Here is a 24,635-nt window from a genome sequence, read left to right as displayed (position 1 = left end):
ACTCCATAAGCTTCACTGTGAATAGTGCTGAAATATCTACTCAACATGTTGATGTCTTTTCTTAGATATTTATGTAGTAGTAATACTGATGGATTGTATGGTAGTTCTGTTTTATTTTGAAAAGCAGACACAGAGGGACAATGGGAGAGTAAGATCCCATCTGCTGATCCACTCTCTAAGTTACTGTAACATCTGTGGTTGGACCAGAGCCAGTGATTAGGCAGAAAGTTACTTGAGGTGACCTGGAATTCTTGTACCCTGCAATGTAACTGTATCTCTTTTAACTGTCAATTTGATATGCTTACTTTGCAAGGTTACATCCAGGAACCAGGGGGGTGCTTGCTAAGATCCCACTCTATTTACATTTATGATTGTTACACCATTCCTTTATAAAAAGAAGTGGAAGGTGGGAAAGAGTTTGTTTTCCATCACAGTCCCTGCTTAGTACCACTCTTGTATTCTCTTTCCACCAAAGACCTCACTTAGAGGTTATCTCAATCATTTGTTCTTCTTCCACCTTGAACCTTACTTAGAGGTACTGTTCCTGTTTTCTTCCATCGGAGCACATGTTCAAATGTACCACCCTTGTGTACACTCCTCCACCACAGAAGTTTTTCCTTTAATCTCTAGTTTGTGGGCAATTCTTTGGTTATTTTTCTGTGTAGACAGTCCACACTCATACATGAATGTATGTTTATTCCTCACTGCCAAATAAACTCTGTTCCTATTTGCACATATGAATCTATTCCAGTACTTCTAAGGAAAGACAAAGACCTGAACGAAAACTTAATATATTCATTGCCTACATCCTAATGGTTGCTGCTCGTCACGGGGCAGCAGGTCTCATGGAGCTCCTCAGGGCCAGCCTGGGGAGCTCAGGGGCCGAGCGGGATGATGAGTGTTGGCGGCAAAGGAACCACACCAGAGTGGGGAGATCAGTCAACGCCCAGGGCGTAGCTGGGTTCTTGACTTTATTGGGAGGGGAAGAGCTTTTATAGACACAGAAAGGGGGCTGTCCAGGGCACAGGGGAACAGAGCCAACCAGCTGAAAGGTAAGGCAGGACACGAGCCGGGCACACCCTCAAGGGCCAATCACAGCCGAGGACACATACTGTTCATGAATACAGAAGTCTCCTGTCAGGCTAGGTACCTCCCCCAGGGGCCATCTTGGATTGTTGGAAACGCTGAGTCACTGGGATGCAGAAGTGCGGCAAACTCAAGCAAAGGCTTAGTGGCCTTGTTGAGTGAAGGCTTAGCAACTTTGCTTCCTTTTCGATTGGAGACCCCCACGCCCCCGCAAATGGCAAGCCAGCAAGGAGTCTGTAACACCTAAAATAGCAGTGGGTGAATAAATTCCCATTTCTTCTTGCTTGGAGTCTTTCCATATTTTGGAAAAACTGCCTTGTAGAAACAGCTTGCTTAGTTTAAAAGGTTGCTTTTTCTTCCTCTGCTCTTGGAGTCTTGGGTAAGCTTTTGAAATGTGAATCTTCATGCTTTTGTGCTTTGTCTTCATACCTTTTGTAGGCCATACTCAGGCTGGAAACATTAAGCTTAAACAGAAAACTTTGGAATTACTGGTAATTTTAAGTCACCATCCATGGGCTGGGAACATTGTGCCCCAGTGTGCACCTGTTGGCTGCAATGTGCTTCTGCAAAGTTAGAGATTGTTGTGGGACAGGTCGTATCTTAGCACTGACCCATAATTCCTGAAGAATACGCAGGCCTAACTTTGTCTTCCAATATGGACTCTTAACTAATCCCTTTTGCTAACAGAAGGAGGGAGCAATGAGGCATTTTCTCTTTTCTAGTAGCTATATCTGGCTGAGGCAGTGCTTCTTGCTATGGCAGAATTTGCTATACCTGCTGCTGAGGAGGTGGGATTTCCTGCTCTAGTGGAAGTAAGGATCCTCCTTGCTGGCATTAAACATTAGGCCTGAGCCCACCATGTTTTCATGACAATGAGACTATTCACAGTTGGAGCTTGTTAGCCAATGCAATCTTTCTGCTTTGGGATGACTAATATCTGTGAGGAAAGCAGGTTTAAAATGCAATTAGATTTTGGTTCCTGACATTGGAATGTGGTTTCTGCTAAACAGATGGGAACCAATAATCCATACATAGTCAAGCCCTCCCTCAGTGCAGGGATTAGCATTGAGAAATATAATCACTGTTATTTCTCAGCTCCAGCATGTGAAGATGCGTGGATGCATTGGGTTAAAGGTCCCTTAGGGCTTGGATAATCTAGGTGGGGTGGTATAAGGCCCCATGGGAGCTCAATGTGCTGGAGCTTCAGGGTTCCACTGAACGCTGAATGCTGCACTCTGCTCTACCATGGCTTCTCACACCCTGGAGCATAAGCTCCCAGGTATGAAGTTTAATATCCTCTAGAAACCAGACACTCTAGCACTGGAAGACAGTCCACAAATACTAGGGGCACTGGAAAGACCCCAGGTAATGACTAGTCAAACAGTGCATCCCATAGGGTACCTTAGCAATGCTGGCAGATCACTTTCTAGTGGCCAGATACCCTCGGTGTGTGGTTAGGAAACAATTTTATATGGGCAGCCTAAGGTTAATATTCCTGCTCTATATCAATGTGCAGAGAGCCCCAAAGAAGGCTGGAATAGAGAAACCCAGCTTGGAGTATAGAAAAGAAATTCTGGGATACCAGATCTCATAGAAAGCTATTTAAGTCACATATTTAAACATATCAAGGTTCCTGGCGAGCCATGTCTACTTTTTACTCCTAAGTTTTCAAACATATTCAGCTGTGTATAGTTCTGCATTCAACCTTATGAACTAGCTTCTAAGGGTACATTTTCAAGCCATGAGACCACAAATACCCATGAGCTGAACAGTTAGAGTAACATTTAAAATGTTTGATGATTGGCCGGCGCCATGGCTCACTAGGCTAATCCTCCACCTGCAGCTCCGGCACTCCAGGTTCTAGTCCCGGTTGGAGCACCGGATTCTGTCCCGGTTGCTCCTCTTCCTGTCCATTTCTCTGCTGTGGCCCAGGAGGGCAGTGGAGGATGGCCCAAGTGCTTGGGCCCTGCACCTGCATGGGAGACCAGGAGGAAGCACCTGGCTCCTGGCTTTGGATCGGTGCAGCACGCCGGCCGCAAGGTGCTGGCTGTAGCAGCCACTTTGGGGGTGAACCAATGGAAAAAGGAAGACCTTTCTGTCTCTTTCTCTCACTGTCTAACTCTGCCTGTCAAAAAAAATAAAATAAAATAAAAAATGTTTGATGATAAAACAAGGCTAAAGAGGAAAGGGTACTTCAACATGGAAACCATTCCAGGCAGCGGACTCTTAGGGTAGCAATGGCTTTAAACATTGCCCAGGGACTTCATAATCAGCCCAGGAGGCATGAAAACCCAGGGCACTGGCATAAGGAGTGTTCCTCCATAAAGGACCCCTGACTCATGCCCCCAGTGCAACAGAAGTGATCATTTGAAAAGGGATTGTCCTCCTCTCTGAAAAGAGTACTCTCACTTCACTCTTGGTCTTGTCTGAACATTGATGAGGTCTGAGGATTCAAGAGGCTTCCACAACTTGGCATCTCATGTCCAGAGCCCCAGCTGATTACTGAAATCACAAGTAAGAGTGTTAATTTGTTAAACTGACATCAGGAGTCATTCTGTGTTAACTTTCCATTGGAGTTCATGGTAAATCTCACTCTCAAAGGTTTAATTTTCCTTTAGTGTGTTAAAAAGAGGAAATTCTAATATCTCAACAGTTTATGGTAATGTCTTAATGTCCAATTCCTTTCCTTAGAAGCAATTTTCTATCATTTTGGGATGCTTCTCTTAAGCAACCATTCAAGCAGACCCCAGTTTGGGTGATCTTCCAATCGAAATGAAACATAGATTCTCAAGTATGGGATCAGGGATTAACTTAACAAGCTATTCATATTGTGTCTGTAAGAGTCCTTTTAAAGGACTAGATTGCATTTCCTCATTGGAATAAATAGCAGGTGTATTTTAGCATACCTGACCTAAGAGATTAACCTTTGAAACATACAGATGTTGTGTGATTTGCTGATGGCAGTAGTTTTAAAGATGGAAGAGTTAGAGAGACATGCTATAGCACAGTGGAAGAAGCTCAGGTATTTCCATATAACCCTGGTTCCAAAGGCTGAACTTACTGCTTTGACAGGAGTCTTACAACTAGGAATAAGTCAGAGTTAATATTTGCACAGAATCTAACTTTGCTTTCCTTGGGTTACATGCATATTCAGAAAATTGGAAATTAACAGGCTTATCGACTGCAAAAAAATTTCCCATTGGTAGATCTATTTTCAGATTAATGAAGAATCCCCATATTGTCTTCCATAGCTGTTGTACTAGTTTATGTTCCCACCAACAGTGTATTAGGGTACCTTTTCCCGATATCTTGACCAGCATTTGTTATTTTTTGATTTTTGAATAACAGCCATTTTAACTAGGGGAAGGTGAAATCTCACTGTGGTTTCTATTTGCATTTCCTTGAAAATAGATTTACCATATGACTTAACTATTCTACTCCTTGGAATCTAATCAAAGGAAATGAGATCTCCGTATGAAAGTATTATCTGTACCTCCATGATTATAGCAATCATCTCAAAAAGCTAAGATATGGAATCAATTCAGATGTCCATCAACTGATGACCAGATAAAGAAACTGTGGTATATAAACACAATGGAATACTACTCAGCAGTTAAAATGAATGAAACCCTGTCTTTTGCAACAAAATGGATGCAACTGGAGACCATTACGCATAGTGAAATAAGCCGGTTACCCAAAGACAAATATGTTTTCCCTGCTTTGTGGAAGCTAATATACAGTGTATAAATATTTAATATATATGAGCATCCTGCAAATATTGCTTCACCCTTCTTGGTCACACACAAAGATCAAATTTCCCTGTGTTTTAAGCCACCAATTTCATACTGAAGACAGCAATCCTAGCAATTCCCTTCATAGCTGCCTCAGGGATCACATCAGCCCTTGGACTAGGCTCTTCCAATTTAGCTCAAACTGTCCCGCTCTCCACTCCAATAAAGGCAAATCTCAAAGAGACAGCTTCACAATTGGATAATACTCAAGATCAATTAATTCCTTACCTACAGTTGTGGTCCAAAATAGAAAGAGGCCTTAATGTTAACTGCAGAAAAAAAGGGGGGGCTTTGTGTTTTTCTACAGGAAGAATGCTGTTTCTTCACTAAAAAATTGTGCCTGGTCTGCAAGGGCCCCAAGCAGTAGGAGAGATGGAGATCAGATGCCATCTTCCACCTCATAGCTGTCCTGGTTACCCCTATCCTTCAGCTGGCTTCTTCCTTTATTTGACCTCCTAGTCACTAACCACATCACTTCCATAGCCTAGGCTGTGATAAGAGATCATGCTAACACTGTGGGGAAATTAGGCACAGGAGGCAATTCAAAGATGGTGGCTGAAGGGAAATTAGGCACACGTGGCAATTCAAAGACAGCGCCCAATGGAAGTAAGGTGGGCGGTGTCCAAAGTCGTTTACCACCAAAGCTGATTGGCCGCGCAGCATCAGGGGAGGTGACAACATATGATGAGTGTACAGACATATGGCTGGTCCTGTAAAAAGTCGCCCTGTAAAATGACCTTTTAAGTAATTGGTTGGTCCTTAAGCCCTGCCCCAGTAATCATGTGGTCTTGTGCTTTAAAAGGCTTTGCCATGTGCCAATAAACAGAGTTCTTGCTTGCTTGACTTGACTCCCCGCTGCATCTGATTGTCTCCGGGATTGGGAGGCTGGGGAACGGGCGAGCGGCGCACTTACCTTTCTTCGGACCCAGTCCATCCTCATTCGGGTGGACTAAGACCCAGCAAACACTAGGCTTCTGCTACAATCCCTACAAATCCCACTCCCCACCCTCCAAAATATAGTCACCCCTGTTTAGCAGGAAGCAGCCAGAGAATGAATACATAGACTGTTTCCATACTAAAAAAACTCTGGGAAGAAGGGGAAGGACAAACACACAGAAAGTATTCAATCACAAGTGTGCTCACAGCCTCACCCAAGGGCCTAGCAAGACGGAAGTGAGATGTGTTGATTAAGTATGCTTCAATTTCTGCTTGACAAATACCCCATCCCCAAGTTACTTAATTGCAAAAGTCAGAGCTGCTTCATTCTGCATACGAAAAACTAGCCTAGCTGGAAAGTTCCTCCTGATCCTACCCTATAAAACCTTCTTAGCCTGTGAGCAAGAGTTCTTCGATCCCTGTGGCTGATGGCCCCTCAGGTTTATTCCTTAATAATAACGTATGGAGTTGCCTCTCTCCATTTTTCATTCCTTCACTGCTGTGTTTTTTTTTAAATTAACAAGTTATTAGTTCAAACTAACATCACTACATCCAAGAGACATGAGAAGGCTTAGTCTCTGAAAATCTCAGTCTCTTTGTATAAGGTTGATGAGCAAAGAAATAAATGTGAGTAATCTTTTTATGCTGTCTGACAACTAGAAAATGAGCATGAGGTCGGAATAACACACATAATTCAAATTCAAAGTATAAATAGCCATACATGAGTAACAGTTTCCTATAGTAATCAAATCATTATTTCATTATCATAGATTTTTTTCCCTTCCAGGAGTATTGAAACATCATGCTTACATGAATAGATACACAACATCATAAGGCCTAAAAGTGAGATGAGAATTTTTCCAATTTAAAAATATGTGCAGTAATTCATCTGCCTCACCAGCTGTAGATATTTTATTTTCATCTGACCATAAATCCAATAATGACAGCACAACAGTAACTTTAAATCGGGTAAACATCTAAAATCAAAAGACATAATACGTGCAAGGTTAATCTTTATTTATTTTTGGATAAAATAAAATAAATGTTTTTTTATTTTTCAAAATTCATTTTTAGTGTTTTTTAAGTTTTTAACAGATTCAACATACTTCATACATACATTTCTAAGAGTATAATGATACTCCCTTCCTCACCCTGTCCCTTGCCCTCTCTTCCTCCCACTCACCTTCCATCTCACTTTATTTCATTTTTCCTTTTGTGATAACTTATTTTTAATTTAACTTATAATCAAGGGCTTAATGCTCCACCATAAAAGTTTAACAACTAAAAAGCAAAAGATCTCAATTAAGTGGGAATATAGATGGGGGCTATGGACAATATTGAATGTAAAGATACTAAATTGATATTTTTATAACTCCATACTCATTATATATAAATGATTTAATTATTCAGAAATACTACTTCAAGATAATGCAACTCATAATTCCAAAATAAAAAATTATCTGATATGAAAAAGGAAATACTTACTGAATTTACAAGGCCAATAACTTCAATGACTTTATTTGTTACTATCATGCTATCAGAGCCCAGGTATTCATACTAAAAAACAAAATTAATTTCATATTCACATGATGTTTTTCTAGGCTACTTTCTATATGCTATCAGAGGTTTGAGGCTACTTTGAGGTCCAAAAGTTCAAAATAAGACATTAAACTGTTCAAAATAAGATATTAAACATAAATATGCTGCTGTGGGGAATGTAAAATAGTACAACCATTCTGAAAAACAGCTTGGTAACTTCTGTAAAAACAAATAACGAACTTTTTCTATGACCCAGGAATCGCACTCCTGAGCATTTATTCCAAAGAAATGAAAACATGGCTCACAAAAAATTCCTATATATGAACATCCCTAACAGCTTTATTAATAATATCCTAAAACTGAAAAATCCTATGTTCTTGAGTAGTTAAGCAGTTTTATAATTCAGAGCATAAACATTGAGAGATATTACTGAGAAATAAAACAGAACTGAACTGTTTATATAAAGAACTTGGGAAAATATTAAGAAAATCATGTTAGGTGTGAAATCTTGAAATGATACATACTGTATATATAATATTTATAAATATTGATGAAATGTTTGTGAAATAGCAAAGGACAAGAGGTTAGTGGTTGCTAAGGTTAAGAAGGCAAGGTGGGAATGGACAAGTATGGGTGTGGCCTAGAGAGATAACACAAGACAGATTCGTGGTTTGAAGTTTTCACCTTGACTACTAGAATAATATCTTCTATATGGTTACCTCTGCAATTTTCCTGCCAGAAATCTAGCCCCTATACTATTACCAAAGTGATGATTCTAAAATTAAAATATAAATATGGCACACCTCTGCTTTAAAAATTGCTGTTGCCTTTAGGATAGAATCCAAATATATGAATTCTTTAATTCATCTATTTCTATGTCTTTCTGTGAACTCCATTTATTAAACAAACTAAACTTCTTGCAGTTTCCTGAAAAGAACCTTTGCTCACAATTACAAAGCAAAGTTTTGCACAGTCATCCCTGGCCTTACCCTCCACCCATTACTCATTTCCTGTATTCATCATGTGACCCACAGCATTAACCATCCTTTTTTAGTTTCTGTATTCCCTGTGCTTCTGCATCTTGGGGCCTTGCTGACCATCCTTCATGGGGATAGTGAATTCCAAGATAGTATACCTTCAAGTAAACCTTTCATATCCAAGCCAAACAATTCAAATCCTACATACCAGCCCCCTCTTCCAATAGATTCTCAAACTTAAGAAACTATTAGCCAGTACTGATCATCACAGAGACAGATCCAGACAATAAGGAATACTCACTATACCACAGAGCCCAGTGAAATTATTCAAACTAGCCAATCCTCATGGACCTGCATACCCTTTCCTGCCTGTTCCTTCTCAGGGGAACCACAATTAAGGCTCTTGGTCACATTTCCACTCTCTGTCTCCCTACTGCCTCTGGTTCTTCCCCATGGGACCACCTACTTCCTCCTCTTGGGAACTATGACTACCACACTGTCTTTCAATAACATTCATCTACTGTTCTGTTTCATCACACCTGAATAATAAGAAAACCTATATTTGAACATATCCACTTGTTTGCTCTTGCTGTAGCTCAAGTTACAGTGTTGTGTGTTTCTATGAGGTCTCCATTTCTAAACTCTATTTTTATAATACAACATGCTTCTCTAGTGGTGGCACTGTTTACTGGGCTATAATTATGGATTTATTTTTATTAAGTCACTGAATAAAATATCTGTATTCTTCATTAAATGCCAATATCTGGAAACAGAAATTCCATAGTTGGATCAGTGTATGCTTTATTAAAGGTTATGTAAATAAACATAAGAATAGAGAGAAAGAATGTTTAACCAATATTACATATCTTACAAACAAGAAAATTTATATCAGCTTTGAAAACTACCCTCAAATTTTTATAACATAATACTGAAAAAAATATAACCAAAATATTCCCTACAAATCTAGTCATGTTTAGTTGAAAATTTCATTTTTCTCTTAAATATCTTAGTAACTCCATTTTATCTTAAACAGTCCCTCTGTCCTTTTCCTTTAATACTAATAATTCAAATATTTCAGTATGCATCTCCAAATTTCTCCTCTAACTCTGGATTTGACAAGCTCTACAACCTTTTGATTAGAATTCATATGGAAAACTATTGATTTTGTCTGTGATGTTCCAAAGGATGCCAATCATCAGAATAAACACCAGAAAATACATTTCATTCCTATTACCTGAAATATTTTAAATATTAGGAGAAATAACGCCATACCTGGTTGATTACAAGCTAAGTTATCACCGCAAAGATTCTGAATGATTCAGAATTCCCATCATTTATGGAAATCAAGGATATAGAGGTTCAGGATGAAAAAATGAACTGAAACATGTGTATCACAAAATGATAAAAAAATCAAATATTGCAATCAGTTCTCATATATAATTATATTATCATCATTTTTATCCTAATGATTTTTTTTACAGAGAAACATTTCCTAAAATACAGATGGCTTGCTCTTCATAACACCTTATAACAGGACTTAAAAGTTTAAAGAATTTCATTCTGACTACAGATCCCCATTAAAAATAGTATGAGTCACAACAGAAAAAGCTCTAAAATGTGAAGGGCCAGTAAAACTTTTATTGTTCTGTAGGACTGTTACATAAAAATTTAAAATGAAACATTTGTGATAACACTAGTTTAATTCTGATTATCTTATTTTTCAATTATCACAGTTTTACACTGTTCTTACTATGAAAGGCTAGTAAATAGATCGGAATCTTTTAGTTACTCTTAAGCTATGGAAAATCATAAATTTGTATCAAATATTTAAAAGCAAGGAAAAAGCAAAACACCTACCAAAGCTTTGTCCACAACAATGTATATTTCTAGATAAAGAGGAAACATATCTGGAACAGATGGTTTTAGCTAGAACAAGGAAAAGCAGCATATAAAAATTTGCAATATTTCAGGACATGTATTTTGAACCCTTTCTTAAGGCTGTTATCATGCATTTACAGCACATGGTTGTACTTATTTTTTCAATTAGTTAATATCAATGTATAGTTCTTCAAATTTAATGGCAATGGACTACAGTAGTAAGAATATTGGTTATGAAGTCATATACATTGCTTAATAGATCTGCAGATTTCAATTTGTGAACAAAAAATAAAATGCCTAGACTTTCAGAGTTCCAAAATGGCAGAATAGTAACAGGACAGTCTGTATTATGCAGGGCAAAATTAATATTTAAAAAGAGAGGGAGTACATTCTCAGGATAAAACTGCTGGACAGCTACCGTGGGAGAACCCTCTCCTGCACTGCCCCCCGCCCCTCTGCCACAAACAAGTAGTGGAGGTGTTGAATTAAACCAAACATTTAAAGAACTAACTCCAATTCTTCTCAAGCTATTCAAAACAATTGAAAGGGTGGGGATGGGAGAAGTTCCTGTATCCAGACGCCTTTCTCTGTAGCTGCTGGTTGTTTCATTTCAATAAAAGTCTTTTTTTCTCTCAAAAAAGAAAGGGAGGGAATCCTCCAAAATTCTTTTTATGAAGCCAGCATTACCTTAATTCCCAAACCTGAAATAGATGCGACAAAGTGAACTATAGACCAATTTCCCTGAACAAATTCCTCAACAAAATTCTAGCCAAAAAAATCCAACAACACATCAGACTGATAATTCACTTAGACCAAGTGGGATTTATCCCTGGGATGCAGGGATGGTTCAACATTCAAAAATTAATAAATGTGCTGCATCATAGTAACAAATTAAAGAACAAAGATGAGGGGCCAGTGCCATGGCTCACTAGGCTAATCCTCTGCCTGCGGCACCAGCATCCCATATGGATGCTGGGTTCTAGTCCCGGCTGCTCCTCTTCCAGTCCAGCTCTCTACTGTGGCCCGGGAAGGCAGTGGAGGATGGCCCAAGTACTTGGGTGCCTGCACCCACACGGGAGACCTGAAGGAAGCACCTGGCTCCTGGCTTCAGATCAGCGTGGCTCTGGTCATAGTGGCCATTTTGGGGGGTGAACCAATGGAAGGAATACCTTTCTCTCTGTCTCTCTCTCACTGTCTAACTCTATCTGTCAAATAATAATAAAAAAGAACAAAAATGATATGATTATCTCAATAGATGCAAGGAAAGCATTTAATAAAATACAACACCCTTCATGATAAAAACTCTAAGCAAATTGAGTATAGAAGGAACATTCCTCAACACAATCAAGACAATTTATTACAAAACCACAGCAAGCATCCTGTTGAATGTGGGAAAGTGGGAAGCATTCCATCACTGAGATCCAGAACCAGACAAAGATGCCCACTCCCACAATTACTATTCAATATAGTCCTGGAAGTTTTAGCCATAGCCATCAGGACAGAAAGAGAAATCAAAGAGATGCAAAATGCAAAGGAGGAAGTCAAACTATCCCTATTCATAGACGACATGATTCTATACATAGGTGATCCAAAAGACTCCATCAAGAGACTATAGGAAATAATAGAAGAGTTTGGTAAAGAAGTGGGATATAAAATCAACACATAATAATCAACAGCCTTTGTACACACATGCAATACCAAGGCTGAGAAAGAACCCCTAAGATTAATCCGATTCCCAATATTTACAAAAAAAAAAAATACCTTGGAATAAATTAAACCAGAGCTGTCACACATCTCTACAAGAACTACAAAACATTAAAGAAAGAAATAGAGCACATACAAAAAATGGAAAAATCTTCCATGCTCATGGACTGGCAAACTCATATCATCAAAATGTCCATACTTCCAACAGAAATTTACAGATTCAACATGATACCAAACAAAATGCCAAGGAAAATCTTTTCAGATCTAGAAAAATGCTAATGAAATACACATGGAAACACAGGAGACTCTGAATAGCTAAAACAATCTTATACAACAAAAACAAAGCCAGAGGCATCACCATACCAGATTTCAAGAAATACTACAGGGTAGTCATAACCAAATAGCCTGGTACTGTTATGAAAGCAGATGGATAGAACAATGGAACAGAATAGAAACTGTAGAAATCAATTCAAGCATCTACAACCAACTCATCTTTGACAAAGGATCCAAAATCAATCCCTGGAGCAAGGACAGTCTCTTCAAAAATTGGTACTGGGAAAATTGGATCTTCCCATGCAGAAGAATAAAGCAAGACCCCTAACTTACACCATAGAGAAAAATCCACTCAAAATGGATTAAAGACCTAAATCTATGACCCAATACCATCAGATTATTAGAGAACATTGGGTAAACTCGGCAAGACATCGGCATAGGCATAGAGTTCTTGGAAAAGACCCCAGAGGCACAGGCCATCAAAGACACAATCAACAAATGGGATTATATCAACTTGAGAAGCTTCTATCCTGGAAAAGAAACACTCAGTAAATTAAAGAGGCAACCAACACAATGGGAGAAAATATTTGCAAACCATACAACTGATAAAGGATTAATAACCAGAATAGATAAAGAGATCAAGAAACTTAACAACAACAACAAATACAAACAACAGTGAAGAAATGGGCAAAGGACCTAAGCAGGCACTTTTCAAAAGAGGAAATCCAAATGGCCAATAGACACATGAGAAAATGCTCAAGCTCACTAGCCTTCAGAAAAATGCAAATCAAAATCACAATGAGGTTCCACCTCACCCATTAGAATGGCTTTCATACAGAAATCAAGAAACAACAAATGCTAGTGAGGATGCTGAGAAAAAGGTACCCTAATCTTCTGTTGGTGGGAATGTAAACTGGTAAAGCCACTATGGAAGACAGTATGGCGATTCTTCAGGAATCCAAATATAGACCTACCATATGACCCAGCCATTACACTCCTGAGCATCTACCCAAAGGAAGTGAAATCAGCATATGAAAGAGATTCTTGTGTACTCATGTTTATTGCAGCTTAATTCACAATAGATAATACATGGAATAAACCTAAATGCCTGTCAACTGAAGACTTGATAAAGAAAGTATGGGATTTGTACACCATGAAATATTACACTGCGGCACAAAATAAATGATACAAAATTTAAAAAATGAAATCCAGACATTTGCAACAAAATAATGAAACTGGAAATCATCATACTTCGTGAAATAAGCCAGTCCCAAAGGGAAAAATACCACATGTTCTCCCTGACCTGCGATCACTAATAGAGCACCTAAAAAGCAATCTGAAGAAGTGAAACTGACACTTTTAGAAGCAATCACTTTACATAGCTCTTATATTGACTGCTGAGGAATATTTTGGTTTTTTTTCTTTTCTTTCTCTTTTTTCTTCCTTCTCATACTATGTATTAAACTTTTACCCAAAATACAGATAATCGTATGTGTATGAAGTTAATTGAAAATAGATCTTAGTAAAAAACAAGAGGGGGAATAAAAGAGGGAAGAGGAAGGGGTTCAGAGCATGGGTGAGAGGGTAGACCTGGTGGGAAGGATCACCATGTTCCTAAATAAATAACTGTGAAACATATGAAGTTTGTAACTGCAAACTGTATATTTCTTCATACACTCATACAGACTTACTTCTAAGGGTACATTTTAAAAACTTACTATGGGACCTCAAATCCCCTTAAGCTGGGTGGAAAAAAAGCATTTTGAATGTTAGAGTGAGCATGGGGATAGGATTAAGTGCTAAAGTGGTCACATAAATAGGACTAAATGTTTGAAAATAACAATACAAAGAATCAAAAGAGAGTGAATGCTCTGACATGGGAAGCAGTCTACACAGCAGACTCTTAGAATGACAATTACTTCAAATAACAATCTGACCTTAGAATCAGCCCTTAAAGCAATCTGAAAAGTATAATAAAAATGAAAAATTTTGGGACATATAACAGACTTGATATGGCAGAAGAAAACCCAGCATATTTCAAGACAAAACATTCAAGGTTTTAAATTTATTTTTAATCAACAACAACAATATATTTATGAGGTATAGTGTGATAATTTTACACATGTATACAATATGCAATTATCAAATCAGGGTAAATCACGTTTCCATCTCTTTTAAGCATTTGTCATTTCTCTGTATTTGGAACCTTTGAATTCCTCTCTTCTAGCTCTTTTTAAAAAAAAAAAGATTTATTTATTTGAAAATCAGAGTTAGAGAGAGAGAGAGAGAGAGAGAGAGAGCACACTCTTCTGTGTGGTTGTTTACTCCCAAATGTCCACGATGGCCAGGGCTGAGCCAGGCCAAAACCAGAAGTTTGGAACTCCATCCAGGTCTCCCATGTGCGTGCAGGCACCCAAGCACTTGGGCCACCTGCCACTGCTTTCCTAGGCACGTTAACAGACAGCTGAATTTTAGCAGACCAGCCGGGACTCAAACTAGTGTCCAACAGAGGATGCCAGGGGCACAGGCGGCATCTTAACATGCCACACCAGCCACTCTGGTTCTTTGTAAAATGTATGTTGCTGTAAACTATAGTAATTCTCCTGTTGTAGAATACTATAATTTATTCTTCTTAACTTGTTGTTTGATGAGCACAATTTTTAAAAATGCACAGAACCCAGGGCTGGCGCCGTGTGTAGGATAAGCCTGCACCTATGGCACCAGCATCCCACATGGGTGCCAGTTCTAATCCTGGCTATTCCTCTTCTGATTCAGCTCTCTGCTATGGCCTGGGAAAGTAGCAGAAAATGGCCCAAATGCTTGGGCCCCTGCATCCACATGGGAGACACAGAAGAAGCTCTTCGCTCCTGGTTTCAGATAGGCTTAGTCAGGCCATTGCAGACATTTTGGGAACTGAGGTAGTGGGTGGAAGACCTTTCTGTTTCTCCCTGTCTGTAACTCTGCCTCTCAAATGATTATTTTTAAAAATTCACAGAACCTAGATAACCATTTGAACTCACATTGATATGCCATCAAACAGAAGACAAAAATGAGGGGGGGGGGGCAAAGAAGTCATTTGGCATTACAGTTATTATATCCATTGCAATACATGCTTCCCATATCAGAGTGCCTGGGTTCAAGTATCACTTCAATTCCAGCTTCCTGCTAATGTATACCCCAGATGGCAGTGTATAATGGCAAAAGCACCTGCAACACTGCCACATTCCTCTTTCCCCTCTTGCTCTCAAGGATAAGGGAAGAGTGCTAAAGGTTTTTTTTTTAATATTTATTTTTCTGAAGGGCAGAGTTACAGAGAGAGGGAGAGACAGAGAGAGTGGTCTGCCACCCATGACTGGAGCTGGGCTGTTCCAAAGCCAAGTGCCAGGAGCTTCTTCCAGGTCTTCCACGTGGGTGCAGGGTCCCAAGGACTCGGATCACCTTCCACTGCTTTCCCAGGCCATTAGCAGAGAACTGGATAAGAAGAGGAGCAGCAGGGACACAAACTGAGGCCCTTATGGTATCCTGATGCCACAGGCAGAGGCAAAACAATGAAAATTATGTGTCTGATGTACAGTTATATATGTGTCTACAAATTAAGATTATACATTGTAAGAACCTAATTTTCTATACCCTTACAGATTGTTTTGTCAATTAATACTAACAGAGATTTTTAAGGTGTTGTTTTGGACTACTTTACTTCTTGTAGATCTGTGATTTTATACTATACTTTATGGCTACTCATTGTTTTTGTAAAATTAGCATTTATTATTACATGACTTTTCTCTGGTGGTGCTTTGTTTCCAAAATGTCATTATTAACATGACTACATGAGATCTTTGGGCTAGTGTTTGCATCTTTTATCATCCTGTTCTTGAAATTTTTTATATGTCTTTTTTTAAAAAATGAAAGAGTTGTATTGCTTTTCTTTACAATGACAATCTCTGCCTTTAAAGTATTTAAACCACTTAAATATAATTTCTAACATAACTGAACTGAAATCTCCCATATTATTTTGGGTTTATCTAGCCTCCTGATTTGATATTTGTTCCTCTCTCTCTTTCATTATTTAACATTATTTTTATTTCATCTTTCCCTATTAATTTTGAGATTAAAACTCTCTATTGCTTTATTTTCTCAGAGATTACAAACTATCAACAACTTACATATATCAATCTTCTTGAAAAAGCCATGCATCTTATGTTAATGAGTATTTTACCATTCTCCTAAATAAAGAAACATAGATAACTTTCTCTATTTAAGTTCTTACAATTTGCATGCATTTGTTAATGGGTACTTTAATTAAATATACATATGGAATATATATATATATATATATATATACCCATTCAATCAATCATAAAAACCATTATTTGTTTCTACATAGTGTTTCTGTACATGGACAGGTGTCCACCACTTATTTTGCTATTTATTCCTTGAACATTTGTGACTATGAAAAGACTTACTTTCCTTCTGCCTAAAGAATATTATTTCAGAAATTTAGTATGACCCTATAGGTGACAGTCTCTTGTATTTTTTTTTTAACTTTTATTTAGTAAATATAAATTTCCAAAGTACAGCTTACAATGCTCTCCTCCCCCCATAACTTCCCTCATTCCCACAACCCTACCATCTCCCACTCCCTCGCCCATTATATTCACATCAAGATTCAGCACCGTGGCTCAATAGGCTAATCCTCCACCTAGCGGCGCCGGCACACTGGCTTCTAGTCCCGGTCGGGGTGCCGTATTCTGTCCCGGTTACCCTCTTCCAGGCCAGCTCTCTGCTGTGGCCCAGGAGTGCAGTGGAGGATGGCCCAAGTGCTTGGGTCCTGCACCTGCATGGGAGACCAGGAGAAGCACCTGGTTCCTGCCTTTGGATCAGCGCGGTGCACCAGCCGCAGTGCGCCGGCTGTGGCGGCCATTGGAGGATGAACCAACGGCAAAAGGAAGACCTTTATTTCTGTCTCTCTCTCTCACTGTCCACTCTGCCTGTTAAAAAAAAAAAAGATTCATTTTCAATTATCTTTTTATATACAGATGATCAATTTAGTATATATTTAGTAAAGATTTCAACAGTTTGCACCCACACAGAACATAAAGTGTAAAATACTGTTTGAGTATTAGTTATAGCATTAATTCACATTGGACAACACATTAAGGACAGAGATCCTACATGAGGAGTAAGTGCACAGTGACTCCTGTTGTTGACTTAACAATTTGACACTCTTGTTTATGGCGTCAGTAATCTCCCTAGGCTCTAGTCATGAGTTGCCAAGGCTATGGAAGCCTTTTGATTTCACCAACTTAGATCTTATTTAGACAAGGTCATAGTCAAAGTGGAGGTTCTCTCCTCCCTTCAGAGAAAGGTACCTCCTTTGATGGCCTGTTCTTTCTACTGGGATCTCACTCGCAGAGATCTTTCATTTAGGTTGTTTTTTTTTTTTTTTCGCCAGAGTGTCTTGGCTTTCCATGCCTAAAATACTCTCATGGGCTCTTTAGCCAGATTCAAATGCCTTAAGGGCTGATTCTAAGGCCAGAGTGCTGTTTAGGACATCTGCCACTCTATGAGTCTGCTGTGTATCCCGCTTCCCATGTTGGATTGTTCTCTCCCTTTTTTATTCTATCAGCTAGTATTAGCAGACACTAGTCTTGTTTATGTGATCCTTTTGACTCTTAGACCTATCAGTATGATCAATTGTGAACTGAAATTCATCACTTGGACAAGTGAGATGGCATTGGTACATGCCATCTTGATGGGATTGTAATGGAATGCCCTGGTACATTTCTAACTCCACCATTTGGGGCAAGTCAGCTTGAGCATGTCTCAAATTGTACATCTCTTCCCTCTCTTATTCCCACTCTTTTTTTAACAGAGATCACTTTCCAGTTAAATTTAAACACCTAAGAATAATTGTGTGTTAATTAAAGAGTTCTACCAATAGTATTAAGTAGAAAAAATACCTAAAGGTACAAAGTATTAAATTGTACATCAACAGTCGGGACAAGGGCTGATCAAGTCACTGTTTCTCATAGTGTCCATTTCACTTCAACAAGTTTCTCCTTTGGTGCTTGGTTAATTGTCACCTATCAGGGAGAACATATGATATTTGTCCCTTTGGGACTGGCTTAATTCACTCAGCATGATGTTTTCAAGATTCCTCCATTGTTGCAAATGATTGATTTCATTTTTTTCTGCTGTATAGTATTCTATAGAGTACATGTCCCATAATTTCTTTATCCAGACTTTTGTTGATGGGCATTTAGGTTGACTTGTATTTTGTTGAAAATGTTTATTCTGACTCTATTCCTGAATTATGTTTTGTATTTTAAAATCCAATTTGACAGTTATTTTCTGTAACATTCTAAAGACTTTTTCTTTTACCTTCCTTTCTTGAAAACTCGTCACTTGATATGTATTTCTTTTGAAAAAAAAGTTAGCTTTTTCCTTTGTTCCTTTTCAATATTTTAACTTTTGTCTTTATTTCCTGCAGTTTTACTATGACATACCTAGGGGTATATTTCTTTTAATTAATCTTGCCTAGGATTCTTCATATTTCTTAAATCCATGTTTGTGTCTTTAATCAGCACTGAGAAATTCTCAAATATTTACTGAATATTGCCAATGATACTGCTTCTTTCTCCTCATTTTGAATCTCCAGTTGCTTCTCTTTTACATTTTTTTATTCTTATCCTCTTGTCTATATTTTATTAATGTTTCTCTCCATGTTGTATTCTAGATAGTAGTATATTTTGTTCTAATGTTGTTTTTTTTTTTTTTTTTTTTTTTTTTGCAGTTCACTAATTGTCCAGTAGTTTTATCTCACTTGCTATTAAGTCCATTTTCTGAGCTTCTGGTTATTTCTTTACATTTAAAATTCTACACAGTTATTTTAAAATCTAATCATTTGTTATTTTCAGTTAATACTTGGTTTCCTTTTGCTGAAACTACAAAAGTAGTTTTTTCATAATGGGTATCTTTGTAAGTTTGACTTTATTTTAAATTTTTAAAGATTTATTTATGTATTTGAAAGTCAGAGTTACTAGAGAGAGAAGGAGAGGCAGAGAGAGAGAGAGAGAGAGAGAGAGAGAGGTTTTCCATTCAATGGTTCACTCCCCAGTTGGTCACAACCACTGGAGCTGCGCCCATCTGAGCAGGAGACAGGAGATTCTTCCAGGTCTCCCACGTTGGTTCAGGGGTCCAAGGACTTTGGTCATCTTCTACTGTTTTCTCAGGCCATATCAGAGAGCTGGATCAGAAGTAGAGCAGCCATGATCCAAACCAGTGCCTATATGGATACCCGCTATGCCACAGCGCCAGCCTGCCAAAACTAAGTTTTAATACTCAAAGGACAGCCCACTGAAATCAAAGGTCACAGGTGCTATATATTAAAAGCAAAAGTACAAAGCAGAGTATTCAATATTTCACCCATTCCCTTACCCAAATATACAGTAGAGAGAAATTATAACATCTGGGGAGGGTATCTATACTGTTCATTGTGCTGGGTCATCCAAGCCTTTCTAAGTTATTTTCCTAATTTTTAAAAAATTATTTTATTTTTTCAAAAGCGGAGTATTTGGAGAAAGGAACAAACAGACATCTTCCATCTATCAGTTCACTCACCAAATTTTATATATATATATATATATATATATATGTATTATATATGTTATTGAATATTTAGTTGTTACACATATATTTCATAATGCATTTGGGTCCTGTGTTACTAAGGATATAGAATTAGTGGCTATAATTAAGCCAGAAACCAAGGGTGAATTAAATAAGATGAGAGTTTATCTCTTTCATACATAAAAGTATGAAGAGATTGTGAATTCCTCAAAAGCAAAATTCATTCTATCTTGTTTTCCATACAGTATCATCCTCATCCATGTGGACCATGATATATCCTAATTCCAGCCAGCAGAAATGGTGAAAGACATGGAGGATAAGATCTTTTACTTTAGATTTCAATGCAGAGGTGACACACAAGCTGTATTTGCCTCTGCTGACAAGATGGTGACTGTCCCCATCAGTTGCGGGGTTTGCACATAGGACCTGCAGCAGCCACTACATGCTTATGTTCAAAATGGAGTCCATCCTCTCTCAGCCAGTTGCTAGGTGCTATTTTGGGGGCACGGGGAGAGACAGATGTGCCCATTTTCTTTTGCTCTGGGTGAGGGGCACCCTATTCCCTTCTGGGCTCTTAGCTGGACTTAAATACAGTATAGTTCACTAGGCTCTCTGGCCATATCACCATTGCCAAAGACACTGCATTTTGATCTTACCTTGCTCTCTAAAGCTGGTTCCTTCTCTAGCTCAGAGCTGCTGGGAGTTTTTTTGTGTTCCTGCTAATGGCTGCGTGTCTGCATCTTCCACACAGATCCACAATATCTCTGTTTCTTCTGCAGAATCTCCACTGCAGCACTGCATCCTTTCCATCCTTCTCTCCAAGGTACCTTGAGAATGTACTTTCTCTCTCTCTCTCTCTCTCTTTTTACTATTTTCACATAGCCTAGCGCACACTGCTCTGCCACTATTTTGCCATCTTGGAATCCCCTTTAATTTTATTTGTAATTATATAATGCTGACTATTGGGTCATGAATCAATCACTATAAATACTGACTCTGTTGAATAACTTTCAGTAACATAGAGACAAAGGAGGAACTGAGAGGTGAGTTTTTTTTAAGTTTTGAAATATACTAGGTAATTTTTAGAAAGTGATAATGTTAGCAAACAAAATAAGAACCAAAACAAAGTGGAATATAAGCAGAATAGATTGTTGCCTGGAGAATAACTAAACATATGGTTTCAGGGAAACAGTTGGGTTAAGAAAAAATTAAATTATTCACAAGGAAAGGATACTTTTTTAGTTATACAATGGCCTAATTTATTTTAAATAAATAGAACCAATAATTGTTTTGATAGTAATAAAACATAAAAACTCACTTTTTCATCTATGTAAATGTGATAGTCCAGTGGATATTTTCTCTCGCTTTTGGTATCACTGTTAAAACTTGAAAATTCCTTGCTTTTTTCCCCTAATTTATAAAGAAGATGCTGAAATTTAACTGTAGATTCCAGAGGCTCAATTCCATAAGAAACATTTTCAAATTGCAGTATTCCTCTATAAAATTAAAGGGAATATTTACATGCTTTTGTTCAGGTCTATTTTATGAGGTTTTGGCAAAATCCAAAAAAAGTAAACATGTAACATATTTGAGTCCAATACTTCGACTCAAATTCTTTGTCTTAGAGAAGATTCCAATGAGACAAAAGATTTCCCTAATCCAGAAAACAGCTTTCTATTTCATCTTTTTTATAGATATAATAGGAACAGAAATTGCAATATCAATTTATGTGAACAAAAAATTACTTAGTTGAGTGTTAGATGTACTTATTTACAGTGATCAAATAATTCCTGGGTTTTTCAAACCAATGACTTAATTAAAGTTATAGTAAATAGTACTCTTCAGGATTTTCTCTTTGGTTTGCAATGCTTTTGAAAAATTATTCTACTATTTGAATAACAAAGTACAAACCATAAGATATTTTATTTATAAAAATAAAATTTGCCAATAATTAATAGATTACATTGATTTTGTTAGACACATAGTCTGAATAAGAAATTATAAGCAATATTATAAACAGAAACAATTTGCATAGCTTCCTTCCCTGAACACAAGTAACATTTCAAGTCACTATTCCTTATAAACCAAATTTCAGCTCCAAATTTCAGAGCTCCAACTAAGAATCACCACAGAATATCTATGAGAATAAGGCTCTTACACCAGAAAATGAAAGTGGATAATTTCCTGACAGAATAGAAAAATCTCAAAGCACTAAAGAGAAAGCAAACAATTCTTGGAGAATTCATGATGGTGAATTTCTCTTATATCTCCAAAGAGTTGTATACATAGTGGCTATCAGAAATATTATATTTTTTTAAAAAATAAGTTATCTGGGCCAGTGCTGTGGCTCACTTGGTTAATCCTCCACCTGCAGCACCGGCATTCCATATGGGTGCTAGGTTTTAGTCCCAGTTGCTCCTCTTCTAGTCCAGCTCTCTGCTGTGGCCATGGAAAGCAGTGGAGGTTGGCCCAAGTACTTGGGCCCCTGAACCCACATGGGAGACCAGGAGGAAGAACCTGGCTCCTGGCTTCGGATCAGCATAGCTCCAGCCATAGCGGCCATTTGGAGGGTGAACCAACAGAAGGAACACCTTTCTCTCTGTCTCTCTCTCACTGTCTAACTCTATCTTTCAAATAAATAAAAAAATAGGTTATCATAGATTTGGCTTTCCCCACTTACTGTTGTGAAACATCTCCAACTGTACTCCATTTTCTGTACTTAGAAAAAAATAAGTGAACAGGTAAAGTAGAAAATCTAACCTTTCAGTACATTAGAAATGCCTCTAGTCAGTGGGGAAATTGAGAAGAAATAACAAACTAGGAACATGTTGAGTAGAGGAGGGTGAATGCTCTCGATATAAGAATCCTTCTCCTAGCACACATTTAATGCAAACAAAAATTTTTCTGTAGACAAATATTACAATAATGCTATTCTGTAATCCAAGACAGAAAAAAAATTAACCTGAGTCCAGAGCACGTGCTGAGTGTGACAATGGAATTTGCATATCCTTCAATATATCCTTGATAATAGCATTGAGGCTAGGAAGGAAAAATAGTGGTTACTTAAGAATTGACAAAACTTTCTAATTACTTCCTACTTCTGTAGATAACTAAGCCTTCTGAATATTTTTTCACAGGATATCTGGTTTACAGCAGGAGCAAAGTGACAAAAGTAGCAGTCTACATGTATTCACCATTTTCATTATATTAACTCTTATTAGATTTTTGTATTACCATTTTGCAACCTGTTTCCAAAGTGTTTGTTCATGTTTCAGATGAAATAATCTTCCTATATACAAATCATCATTTAAAAGGAAAGGGCTGTGAATTTTAATTACTTTCCAATCCTTTAAGCTGTCACTAGAGAGATATGAAGATGTGATTACTCAGAAAGTTTAAAGTGTTAAATATGCCATGCCAATGCAGACCAAAAGGATGATTCTGAAACTAAAAATAGCAAATGTAGAGCAGCAGGCAAGAAGCATCACTAGAGACAAAGATGGACTTCTGATAAAGAGTTTGAATTCACCAGAAGATACACATACAAAATTTGTATTCACTTAATAACACAGCTTCAAAAAAAAGCTAAAATTGAAGAAATAGTAAAAAGATAAATAAATATACACAAGCAGTCAAATGTGTGAAGATAATTTAAATCAGAAACTGATGAACTAAGCATTCAAAATCTATAGGAGATTTGAACATTATGCTTAGTAAGCAACATAATATATGTAAAAAAAGTCAATCTAAAGACTACAGAATTCAGTTCTGAAACACACAGAAAACATTTACAAAAATGAATTCATATTCTGGGCCATGAAACAGAACTCATCAAAGTTCAAAGGACTACAATCCTCTGACCACAGTCAATCTATGGGTATACACAGCCAAGGCAGAAAACACGGCAACAGAGGCTGTCATTGTGGTGCACATGGGTAGGTTAAGCAACTACTTCAACTGTATCCCAGTTAAAGCTGCTATACTTCCCATCCAGTACCCTGTTAATGTGGCTTGGAATGCCTGGGTCCCTTCCATCTATGTGGGAGACCGGATGCAGTTCCTGGCTTCTGACTCACATCTGGCATAGCACAAGCTGCTGAGGCCATTTGAAGAGTGAATCAGTTGAAAGAGTGATCTCTCTCTCCACCCCCCAACTTTCCAATAAATAAATCTTGTAAACAAAAACAAAATAACATTATCATAAAAAAAGACTAAGCCATTTCCAGGATACAAAATCACTATAAATTTGGTATAAACAAAAGCAATATTTCTTATTTATGAATTACTTTATTGATTAAAATAAAGGAAGGAGCAATCAAGTACAATGATGACCTTACCCAATGTAAGTGAAGGAACATGGTTGGTTACCTAAATATTTCAGCGGTTTTCATTATCAGTTAAATACATGTCAGGAACTTTTCTAGGCATTGGTATTACATCTATAAATAAAAGAGTTCAAAAGCCTTCCCCACATGAAGATTTGCAATTGGGGGGGATCTCTGTGGCATTGCAGATAAAGCCACTACCTGCAGTGCTGGAAATCCACATGGGTGCTGGTTGGAGTCCTGGCTGCTCTATTTCCAATCTAGCACTCTGTTGTAGCCTAGGAAAGCAGTAGAAGACGGCCAAAGTCCTTGGGTCCCTGCACCCATGTGGGAGACCCAGAGGAAGCTCCTAGCTCTTGGCTTCAGCCATTGTGGTCACTTGGAGAGTTAACCAGAAGATGAAAGGTCTATTTCTGCCTCTCAGTGACTCTGCCTTTCAAATAAATAAATAAATCTTTAAAAAAACGTTTGCATTTCATTGAGAGATAGAAAATAAGTAA

General features: G+C 37.8%; 1 protein-coding gene across 7 annotated transcripts in view; it reads right to left on the bottom strand.

Annotated features, from left to right (window-relative positions):
• Positions 1–24,635, bottom strand: part of LOC138843052 (disintegrin and metalloproteinase domain-containing protein 32-like) — a 145,836-nt gene that overhangs the window by 74,896 nt on the left and 46,305 nt on the right. For 5 of the 7 annotated variants that reach the window (XR_011386381.1, XM_070068586.1, XM_070068587.1 and 2 more), the window contains 5 exons: positions 22,773–22,849; positions 21,129–21,306; positions 10,187–10,255; positions 7,299–7,370; positions 6,624–6,790 (listed from right to left, as the gene is read on the bottom strand). Coding sequence is in view for 6 of the 7 variants with exons in the window: in XM_070068586.1 (XP_069924687.1) it covers positions 6,624–6,790; positions 7,299–7,370; positions 10,187–10,255; positions 21,129–21,306; positions 22,773–22,849 (563 nt within the window). In the remaining variant the exon portion in view is untranslated. The remainder of the gene's footprint in view (positions 1–6,623; positions 6,791–7,298; positions 7,371–10,186; positions 10,256–21,128; positions 21,307–22,772; positions 22,850–24,635) is intronic. The other 2 variants (XM_070068590.1, XM_070068592.1) reach the window with 1 other exon arrangement.

Source organism: Oryctolagus cuniculus, chromosome 2 (genome assembly GCF_964237555.1).
Source record: "Oryctolagus cuniculus chromosome 2, mOryCun1.1, whole genome shotgun sequence".
In the NCBI taxonomy this organism is placed as follows: Eukaryota; Metazoa; Chordata; class Mammalia; order Lagomorpha; family Leporidae; genus Oryctolagus; species Oryctolagus cuniculus.
This window is presented reverse-complemented; position numbering and strand designations above follow the sequence as displayed.